Raw genomic sequence first — 10,831 nt, 5'->3', positions numbered from 1 at the left:
TCGTTTTCTCAGCTTTCTAAATAATATACGCTGATCAAAAATTAGGTGTCGGAACACAGTTCAATTCGCTCACCAACGATTCAAGTCCCTAAATCTAAAAACATGATGTAAACAAGATGGCGCCAACATGGGTTGCGTTATGGGGATCAGGATTCGATGCGAAATCTCCCTATTTACCTTTTTCTTCATTTCTTGTCGCTTGTCGGTCGCGATACGATATTACGATATACGATACTGCGAACTGCGACTTTTCTTGCTGAGCGAGTGAGCGGCAGGCAAGTTTGTCTTCCTTTTACTTTTTTGCCTCTGTGCATTGAGATGAAGTTAGCCAAGGATCGTTCAAATTTTCTTTTATTTACCTTTTTCTTCATTTCTTCTTGGTAGGTACTGCGATTGCGAATTTGCGTTTGCGATCTGCGACTTTTCTTGCTGAGCGGTGAGCGGCAGGCAAATTTGTCTATTTTGAAATTTTTTCCGAAATCATTGTAAATTAATCTAAATTTCACGTTTCCTTCATTTTATTCATGTGTCCCTGGTAATTTCTGAAACAGCAAAGTGCATTATGGCTCACCATTACTTTGTGACGGCTCACAAACCCACAGGAGTCAATGCTTGTGTAACTGGTAAGGAAATCTCTTGCAATCACTTTTCCAATTTTCCTTGAATAATAGGTATCAATTTTCACATATGAGCTCAGGACTAATTTCGTTGGTAGGGCTATACGGGTTTGTTCCGACACGAACTCGGGGATGAAAGTATATTGATTAGAAAGCTGGGAAAAATTCCAGCTCTGCTTTATTAGTTTTAATAAGTTGAGGATTACGCGCAAAGTTTCGTATGTGGCCATTGATTTCTTGAACATCGACCTTCGGAATGTACATTTCTCCGCGATCATTACGAAATCTTTGAACGAAAATATCGAGAAGTTCATCCGTGTGTTGAGACAAGAACTTCTTCAGATGTTGAAACCGAAACTCGACAGGGTTCAGCGGTTTGTTCATCTGTTTCAATTTGTAATGATATACAAGTTCCAGACAATTGTTCAGATTCTCGAGCGGTTCCCACGTGCACTCGGCCTCGTCAAAACCTTTCCATTTGACTTTGTAGAGAAACCTCTCCGGTCCCAACTCTGTATGGTCGACAATCTTTTCCACTTCGAACACAGAATTGTGTGCAGGACTCTGGAAATTAAGAGGAAGAGGGGTTTAGTTTCAATAAGAAATAATTATATTTTATACGATAGGATAGGCTACATTTTATTATTCATACTTTTTTCTCTCCCCCCCCCCTCCCTCCAGACATGTATATTGGAGATAAAGTAGAAAGATGTAGGTATGTACATAATGTACCTACCAAGTTTTACTTACATTTTGAACAGAATTCACAGCTTCAAGTTGATCCTCTTTTTTCATGTTTTTCACATCTTTTGAACAGCCCAGTTTGGTACCCAAATTGAGCTTGGTAGATCTCTTTGGTTCTATTGAAGGACTGCCAAGTAGACTTCGTTTGGGAGATTTCTTTCCAAAATCATAAATGGGAGGTGAATTCAAACTGGCCCATTCTCTCTTCTGTGAAAATATAAACAACTATTGTAAAATGTGTTTTCATAGTGGGTAGATACAGTTCTTTTCAAAATAAGTTAAGACCTTACAGGAAGATTTAAACCTTTTAATAAATTGATAATAAACACGTGGTTTCAAGGAGGGTTCGTTGCGTATCATTCGGAACGGTATTGGTATAGAGGAGCATGCTTGTATTGATCTACCCGGTATCAAGGGGATTTGGGCACTCAGCATTGGATCTCCTAAGAATCTGGACAATACACTTGTGCTATCCTTTGTGGGACATACTCGTGTGTTAACTTTGAGTGGAGCAGAGGTAAGATTTCCCTACGCCAACCATAGTGAATTTGAGTACCAGTTAGGGAGTTTTTCTTTAAAACTGCTATCAGCTATTATATTAGTCGACTCCCCCAATTCCTTTTTTCATTTTGTGTGCTGGTAAAATTAAGATAATTGCCTTTTAATTTATCGTCTAATTCTGTAATATTTGTGACTAATTTTATGTCATTTTTAAAGATATGACCAAAGTGGGGATTTCACCTGCTCAGGGGTTTTTCCAGCCTAGGTTCGCTCTGGAACGGCTGGAGTGAACGGTATCTCCTGGGAGATTTGGCGGGCCGACTATTCATGTTACTCCTGGAGAAAGAGGAGAAAATGGACGGCACATTCAGTGTAAAGGAACCCAAGGTTGAGCTGCTGGGTGAGTGAAGAACAAGTAGGCACCATAGGGACCCTCTTTTTGAGGGGTCTAGAGACTTTTAGTACTTTGTAGGTATTTTCAGTTTCACATCCATCTTTTTCTCGTTTTCCTCCTCCTTTCCTTTTTTCTTCGCCTCCTCCTCCTCCTCCTCCTCCTCCTTGAGGCACTGTAAGGGCCCTGTTATTGAGATGTCTAATTGTCTGCTGAATATTGGATTGAAATAATTGTCTGCTGAATATTGGAAGTTCGTAGATATTTTCAATTTCATTTCCTTTCTCTCTCGTTTCTTCCTCCTCCTCCTCCGTCTCTTCCTTTTCTCCTCCTCCTTCACCTCCTCCTCCTTCACCTCCTCCTCCTCCTACATGAAAATGGGGATCCTTTCTTACGCAATTCCCATGTTCGCATTCTAGTAGGTATGTAAGACTTTTATACCTAATATGTATAGTTATTGTATTCTATATCTATACATTTCTATTCTATTCCAATATATGTATTTTATTCCATTCAATTAAATTCTATTTTATTCTATTCTATTCCAGGCGAGATCAGCATACCCGAATGTCTCACCTACTTGGACAACGGTGTGGTGTTCGTGGGTTCGAGACTCGGTGACTCTCAGCTGGTGAAACTCAACAGATCGCCGGATGAAAATGGAACCTATGTGAGTGTCATGGAATCCTTCACCAATTTGGCTCCCATTATAGACATGGTGGTGGTGGACCTGGAGAGACAAGGACAGGGACAACTGGTGACGTGTTCTGGTGAGTAGAACTATCTCTCATCTCCTGTTGTTCCTTCTATTTATCATTCCCTTTCCTCCTGTTCCTTCTTCACTTCCAATCTTCCCTATTGAATAAATTGTCCTACATTTTTTTCGCCCTTTGTCTCTTTCCCTTTTTTTCTTCGTCTCCTCCCTTTTTCTCTTCCGTAGATTACTTTTCTCATTGAAGAATGGGACCAAATTTCGGAAATTATTTGAATGATAATAAGATATTCCATCTTTTTTTTTATGTTCATGTAGTTTGAAGTTTTTAAAATTTCACTTTTTCCAGACTTGCACTTTTGATAAAAAATATTAATTCTGTGTGTTTTTTTTTTTTTTTTTTAGTGCAATAGTCCTAAACAGAAATGGACGCGGCACTCAAGGGATCAAGAAGAGACCTTAACATAATAATGCTGTGATTTCTACCAAGAAGGGTACATAAGTCTTGAACTACTAAAACAGTTTCTCGCATATTTATTTCCCCAGGTGGTTTCAAGGAGGGTTCGTTGCGTATCATTCGGAACGGTATTGGTATAGAGGAGCATGCTTGTATTGATCTACCCGGTATCAAGGGAATCTGGGCACTCAGCATTGGATCTCCTAAGAATCTGGACAATACACTTGTGCTATCCTTTGTGGGACATACTCGCGTGTTAACTTTGAGTGGAGCAGAGGTAAGATTTCTCTACTCCAAACAGTATGTGAATTTGGGTACCACTGAAAAAACTCCCTAAGGTACGGTACCAGTTAAGGAGTTTTTTCTTTAAAACTGCTAAGTATCACCTATTAGTCGACTCCCCCAATTCCTTTTTTCATTTTGTGTGCTGGTAAAATTAAGATAATTGCCTTTTAATTTATCATCTAATTCTGTAATATTAAATTTGTGACTAATTTTATGTCATTTTTAAAGATATGACCAAAGTGGGGGTTTTTACCTGCTCAGGGGGTTTTTCCAGCCTAGGTTCGCTCTGGAACGGCTGGCTTTATCATTTCTCCTACATATTCTGTCTTCCTTCTATCTTCGTTTTCGGGACGATAAGACTTTAGCAGTTCTAGCTCCCTCCATCAAATCTCTTTTAAAAAAACTGTATTACTTTTTCTTCTAAAATTCCGTCTTCTGATTTCATGAGAATTTCCTTTTGTTTCAGTGTACGTACGTGTGTTTATTTTCAATAAAACTATGAATTACCATGTATTTCAGGTAGAAGAGACTGAAATGGGCGGGTTCACCTCAGACCAGCAGACGTTCTACTGTGGTAATGTAGACCCCCGCACTGTGCTACAAGTAACCCCCAGTGCGGCGATACTCATATCCACGGAGAGTAAAGCTAGAGTCAGCTCATGGGAGCCGCCTAATGGGAAGAGCATCAGTGTGGTATCCTGTAATAAGAACCAGGTAACTATTTTTTAATCAGTTTTTACGTTACCTAATGTTTATTTTATTCTTTATTTTGTTATTATTTAAAATTAAGGGGTTTTACCTTCCACTTGCTGTCTAGTTACCCACCTATTCTAGTTTAAATCAAGTCCGAGTGCGGCCGGGAAAGACAGCAGCCCATGATTGCATAGAGCTTAGGTGGTCACCCATCCGGCTACCAACCACGTGTAACGTTGCTTAACTTCAGTGAACTATTAGGAATCAGTGCATTCGTCGCGCCCCTGGGCTTTTTTTTTCTCGTTTTGTATTGTTTGTTTATAATATTTCCGAATTTAACAAAATATCAAAAATGATCATATGACAAAACTGTTTCCTCTCTCTTCAGGTCCTCTGTGCCACGGGTTGCGACGTGTACTATTTGGAAGTACACGGCTCTGAAATCAAGCAACTGGCACACCGTGCTTTGGAATACGAAGTGGCCTGTCTGGACATTAGTCCTCTGAGTAATGAAGAGACTAGCTCAGAGCCTGCGAAGGCTCAGCTAGCTGCTGTAGGTCTATGGACGGATATTTCTGCCCGCCTCCTATCTCTACCCTCTCTGGAAGAAGTGTGCAAGGAACCTCTGGGTGGAGAAATCATACCGCGTTCCATTCTGATGACATGCTTTGAAGGTAAAATAACCAAATTTCTGTCTCGTTTTGCGCAAGTAGTCATTCTTAAGCGGTCATTTGGTGGCCAAAAGGCCAAAATAAACAAACTATCTGGTTTGTTTTCCACACATGGCCTTGTTGCTTAGCGTGCAAATGAATAAATAAAATATCCACGGTTTGTTTGCGGTATTTGGAGATTTTTCGTTGGAACTTTGCCTTCCAAAAACCCTTTTCAGAATAATACGAGATATTTCTTCCATTCTGATGACATGCTTTGAAGGTAAAATAACCAAATTTCTGTCTCGTTTTGCGCAAGCAGTCATTCTTAAGCGGTCATTTGGTGATCAAAAGGCCAAAATAAACAAACTATCTGGTTTGTTTTCCACACACGGCCTTGTTGCTTAGCGTGCAAATGAATAAATAAAATATCCACGGTTTCTTTGCGGTATTTGGAGATTTTTCGTTGGAACTTTGCCTTCCAAAAACCCTTTTCAGAATAATACGAGATATTTCAAGTGTTCTTCTTTATCTGCTCATCTCACGATACATATGAGCCATTTTTGATTATTTTTTAAACCACTTTCTTATAATATATTTATTTTCTCCTCCGTGTCTTTTTTTTGCCCATCTCGCGTTATATCTTTAAGCCATTTTTTTTAAATCACTTTCTTATATATTTCCCTCTTCCCCACAGGTCACTGTTATCTTCTAGTCGCGTTGGGTGACGGGTCCATGTTCTACTTCTCGCTAGACCCGGCCAGTGGACGTCTTACCGACAAGAAGAAGGTGACGTTAGGCACTCAGCCCACCGTTCTGAAAACGTTCCGGTCGCTATCTACGACCAATGTGTTTGCGTGTTCGGACCGGCCTACTGTTATCTACTCGTCCAATCACAAGCTCGTGTTTTCCAATGTGAACCTACGCCAGGTGAACCATATGTGCTCGCTGAATGCGGAGTCCTACCCTGACAGGTGAGTTGATGTCCCCCCCGCTACTAGTTTTTTCAGTAGTGGCGTAGGTAGTTTCTCATGGACGTACTTTTGACTACAGTCTCGGATTCCTTGGTTACATAGGTATTTGTTAAGGGCATAGGAATTGGGTCACTGCCCCATATAATTATATACTATACTGGTTGGAAGAGGAACCTGGGGGAAAAAATCATAGGAGTGATTCATCTTTTTTCCCCGAGGTTTGGTAGAGGGAACTGGAACAACGGAGATCTTATAGGAGAAAGTCAGTCGTTCTGAGAGCGAACCATATCGGTTCAAGATACAGCTATCCCCAGGCGGGAATCGATCCTGCAACCTAGCGTTTTTAAGGCAGGCGCGGAACCTTCCAAGCTAAGGCTGGCTTGGTAGTCTTCTATTATACTCTAAAATCATATTTATCATGCATTTTATTTCATTTTAATCATGGCTTTATTACATAAGTACACATCTTAAGTTGTTCTGTTTATGGCAGGTCCAGGTCGACTATTTACAAAACTTCTCCACCATAATCGATCTCTAAAAGTCTTTTTGTTTTTCATGAACTAGGGCCCTGATTTCTCTTTCCACTATCTTCGTTAGTCATATCTTTCCATCTTATTCTTGCTCTTCCTCTTTTCCTGGTTCCTTGTATTTCCATTTCGAAACCTGGCTTGGTAGTCTTCTATTATACTCTAAAATCATATTTATCATGCATTTTATTTCATTTTAATCATGGCTTTATTACATAAGTACATATTTTAAGTCGTTCTGTTTATGGCAGGTCCAGGTCGACTATTTACAAAACTTCTCCATCATAATCGATCTCTAAAAGTCTTTTTGTTTTTGATGAACTAGGGCCCTGATTTCTCTTTCCAATATCTTCGTTAGTCATATCTTTCCATCTTATTCTTGCTCTTCCTCTTTTCCTGGTTCCTTGTATTTCCATTTCGAAATATTTATTTGGTATTCTTTCTTGATTCATTCTTCTGATGTGTCCGTCATGTCTTTATTATTTTTCGTTTTCAGTTTGGCTCTGGCTACAGACAGCACATTCACATTCGGTACTATAGATGAAATACAGAAACTTCACATTAGAACTGTACCGCTAGGAGAAGCACCGAGACGTATTGCATACCAGGAATCATCGCAGACATTTGGAGTCATTACCACGAGGATCGACATTCAAGAGGCCGATGGTTCAACTCCGGTAAGTTGTTGTTGTTTTTTTTTTTAGTAACATAGGTACTTATTCTTATTGTTATCATGCTAGTATCTAGAGTGACTGCTGCACCTATGGTATGGACACTTTGATCTTCGAAAGGATTTTGCTGAAATCTAAACCGATCTCGAGGTATCATCCATTTTCCTTGGAGAAGCATGGGCAACCTGCTAGTAGTAAAACAAGAAGAATGTCATGTGTTTTATTGTTTGTTTATATGTATTTTCTTCAATTGCAATTTTTCAATTTAGTCCTGAGCATGACATCATGAGATGCTGAAACATGTTGACTCTTTTCCACCAATAAATTTGTTTATTTAGTCAAGTGAAGACCCATTTTCTGTATTATGTAGTACTTGACATGGTATCCTGTTTCTAAAGTTTATTAACTTGCTAGTACCTAATAAAATGTCTCTATGTGTTTCAGGTTCGACCTAGTGCGAGTACTCAGGCGCAGAACACCACCTCCTCCACCATCAGCTCTCTATCCTACATTAAACCTGGCAGTACCAAACAGTCTACGGCCAATCAACCTGCAGACTTTAACATGGAGGTGGAAGTACACAATCTACTCATCATTGATCAAAACACGTTTGAAAGTGAGTTAGTTTTCCTCTTTTCTTCTTTCTCCCCTAGAAGTTAAAATTAGCTTAGGAATTTTTTTTGTTTTATAAATGTTGAAAAAATAATGTAACATATTTCAATTCTAATTTCTTCTTCGCCTTTTCCCGTGTTCAGACGGGGTCGCCGTCGGTACCTACGTAAATTTTTAATCAAAATCGAAAAGATCAATAGAGAGAGCTTTTCCTGATAATGACAATCAAAACTTGGTTCGCCCAAATGAACGACTTCTCAAACTATGATAGTTAATAAAATTTGTACATTTATATGCTGAGAACCGGAGATGCAGACAAACCTACTATAATCTCTATAAGTCCTGTAGAAAATGGGATTAACCTTTGGTACCAACTTGAAATCTACCCCGCAGACAAACCTACTATAATCTCTATAAGTCCTCTAGAAAATGGGATTAACCTTAGGTACCAACTTGAAATCTACCCCTAACAGAATCTGTAGTCGTTTGGGGACTTGTAATATAGGTACCTAATAAATTATTGTTCATGTTTTTTTTACCATGCAAAGTGTATTACTTCTACTGTTTATTTCCAGTACTACACCAAAATTTGAAGCTCCGAGACTGGCGCAATATTGATAGTATAGGTACCTATTTCCGCGGTTTGAAAACAATAGTTGTCCATCAGTCCCTCCACTTGGTCTTAGAGTCAAGTACAAACACATAGGTATTTATCAAATACGCCTATTCTATGTAGCTTCATAGATAGGTTTCCCTTTATCTGGTTGACATTTTTGATGGATGACTGTTTGGTATTGTTTAGTGGTAGCGGAGACATCAGGTTCTTGTCTCTAAATGTCAAGAAATGTTCGTAATTATATGACTTACGACCATTAATTGCTTTTTAATTTGCAGGTCACCTCTGCTCATTTGCATGAGGTAGTTTATTGCTTTGTTTATTCATAAACCACCTAACCACATCACTCCTATGACTTGGACATGAATCGGCCAAAACTAAAGTGGATTCTTGAGTGTCCTCATGTCCGCAAGCTAATTTGACATAATACCTACCTAGGGCACTTATGTATAAATTCAGACGAGCCCTAATGTGATCCTGGTAGGTATTGAGACAAAAACGACCATTAATTGCTTTTTAATTTGCAGGTCACCTCTGCTCATTTGCATGAGGTAGTTTATTGCATTGTTTATTCATAAACCACCTAACCACATCACTCCTATGACTTGGACACGAATCGGCCAAAACTAAAGTGGATTCTTGAGTGTCCTCATGTCCGCAATCTAATTTGACGTAGGTACCTAGGGCACTTATGTATAAATTCAGACGAGCCCTAATGTGGTCCTGGTAGGTATTGAGACAAAGTATGGAAACATTGGAAACTTTCATTCAGTTAATTAGGTAGGTATCATTGAAAATTTCCAATGTAGGTAGTCCATATTGCTAGTTCGCCGCATTAAAACCATTCTGCAGAGCTCTTCAGGAAGTTCAGAGACTCCGACCCGTCCCCTGTTCTTGAAAATTGAGCTGATAGACCTTTCAATCGACTGACGTTATAAGAAAGTAGGTATGGAAAAAACTTTCCTTTAAGATTAAAAAAGAAAGTAAAAATCAATTAAAAAAAATGGAAAGTAAAAAAATCACAAAAGCACAAGACCGAACAAAAAACGATGGAAAATTAGAGAAATAACTTACCCCTTGATTATGCAACATGGCAGCACCACCACCATAGGAACAACGCAAGAATTTTCTTCAGTCCTCTGTCTGCAGTCTGCACTAGAGGTACCAGCATGGTTAATAGTTTTTTGATGCGTGGACCTAGTAATTCTAGTGACTAAAGTCTCTGAGTCCAGTGAGTTCAACCAGTGGAAAATTGCCAACTAGAATATAAAACCTATTTACCTGCGAGTAGGTATACCTAATAGTAAAGTTGTATAATGCATATTGGCAGCCTAGTAAGCTTGGAGAGTGGCGCGTCTGCCTTGTAAGCGCTAGGTTGCGGGGTCGATTCCCGCCCATGACGGATGGATTTTATCCCCAACGGATACGGTTCGTTCTCGGAATAGCTGGCTTTCTCCTATCCTGTCTGCTGTCTCCCTTCTTCGCTTTTGGGACGATAAGACCTTAGCATTTACATTTCGAAAACACAGGATCTTTTTTACTCAGAGTAATGTAACCGAAGGCCCCCCTTCTTCGCTTTTGGGACGATAAGACCTTAGCATTTACATTTCGAAAACACAGGATCTTGTTTACTCAGAGTAATGTAACCGAAGGCCCCTCTTCTTCGCTTTTGGGACGATAAGACCTTAGCATTTACATTTCGAAAACACAGGATCTTGTTTACTCAGAGTAATGTAACCGAAGGCCTCTCAGCCAACTGCATTCATTCCTGGAATCGAGCTTATCAACTTAGGTAGGTAAAAAACAAAAATTCTCACAAGTAAAAAGTTGTCGGTAAAAAGTACGTGTGTTATGAACACATTTTATTTTGAAGTCACTCTAATTTTTAACTTGAATAGAACATGGGCACATCGAACCATTGATAGACTTTGGGAGCTTCCGTGTTTTGATAGTAGAGGGCACACCGGTTCGAATTCCTGAAATGGAGCAAAAAATTGGTAACATTAGGGAGGTTGGAAAAGAGGATCCCAGAGATGAGTAGGTACCTACGTAAATTTTTAATCAAAATCGAAAAGATCAATAGAGAGAGCTTTTCCTGATAATGACAATCAAAACTTGGTTCGCCTAAATGAACGACTTCTCAAACTATGAGAGTTAATAAAATTTGTACATTTATATGCTGACAACCGGAGATGCAGACAAACCTACTATAAAGTATAATCTCTATAAGTCCTCTAGAAAATGCGATTAACCTTAGGTACCAACTTGAAATCTACCCCTAACAGAATCTGTAGTCGTTTGGGGACTTGTAATATAGGTAGGTACCTAATTATTGTTCATGTTTTTTTTTTTTTTTTTACCATCAAAAGGGTTTTATTTTT

General features: G+C 39.1%; 2 protein-coding genes across 2 annotated transcripts in view; one reads left to right on the top strand and one right to left on the bottom strand.

Moving 5' to 3' along the window:
- The window catches only part of LOC103507864 (phospholipase A2-like), a 1,481-nt gene extending 955 nt beyond the window's left edge, over nt 1-526 (bottom strand). Inside the window, exon 1 of the mRNA XM_026822620.1 lies at nt 507-526. Within this exon, the coding sequence (XP_026678421.1) occupies nt 507-526 (20 nt within the window). The remainder of the gene's footprint in view (nt 1-506) is intronic.
- The window catches only part of LOC103507863 (DNA damage-binding protein 1), a 22,910-nt gene continuing 12,468 nt past the window's right edge, over nt 390-10,831 (top strand). The window contains exons 1-11 of the mRNA XM_026822619.1: nt 390-623; nt 832-1,136; nt 1,702-1,878; nt 2,091-2,262; nt 2,802-3,023; nt 3,512-3,699; nt 4,227-4,421; nt 4,789-5,074; nt 5,748-6,024; nt 7,048-7,228; nt 7,667-7,838. Coding sequence (XP_026678420.1) covers nt 563-623; nt 832-1,136; nt 1,702-1,878; nt 2,091-2,262; nt 2,802-3,023; nt 3,512-3,699; nt 4,227-4,421; nt 4,789-5,074; nt 5,748-6,024; nt 7,048-7,228; nt 7,667-7,838 — 2,236 coding nt within the window. The 5' untranslated portion in view covers nt 390-562. The remainder of the gene's footprint in view (nt 624-831; nt 1,137-1,701; nt 1,879-2,090; nt 2,263-2,801; nt 3,024-3,511; nt 3,700-4,226; nt 4,422-4,788; nt 5,075-5,747; nt 6,025-7,047; nt 7,229-7,666; nt 7,839-10,831) is intronic.

Source organism: Diaphorina citri, unplaced genomic scaffold (genome assembly GCF_000475195.1).
Source record: "Diaphorina citri unplaced genomic scaffold, Diaci psyllid genome assembly version 1.1 scaffold347, whole genome shotgun sequence".
NCBI lineage: Eukaryota > Metazoa > Arthropoda > Insecta > Hemiptera > Psyllidae > Diaphorina > Diaphorina citri.
This window is presented reverse-complemented; position numbering and strand designations above follow the sequence as displayed.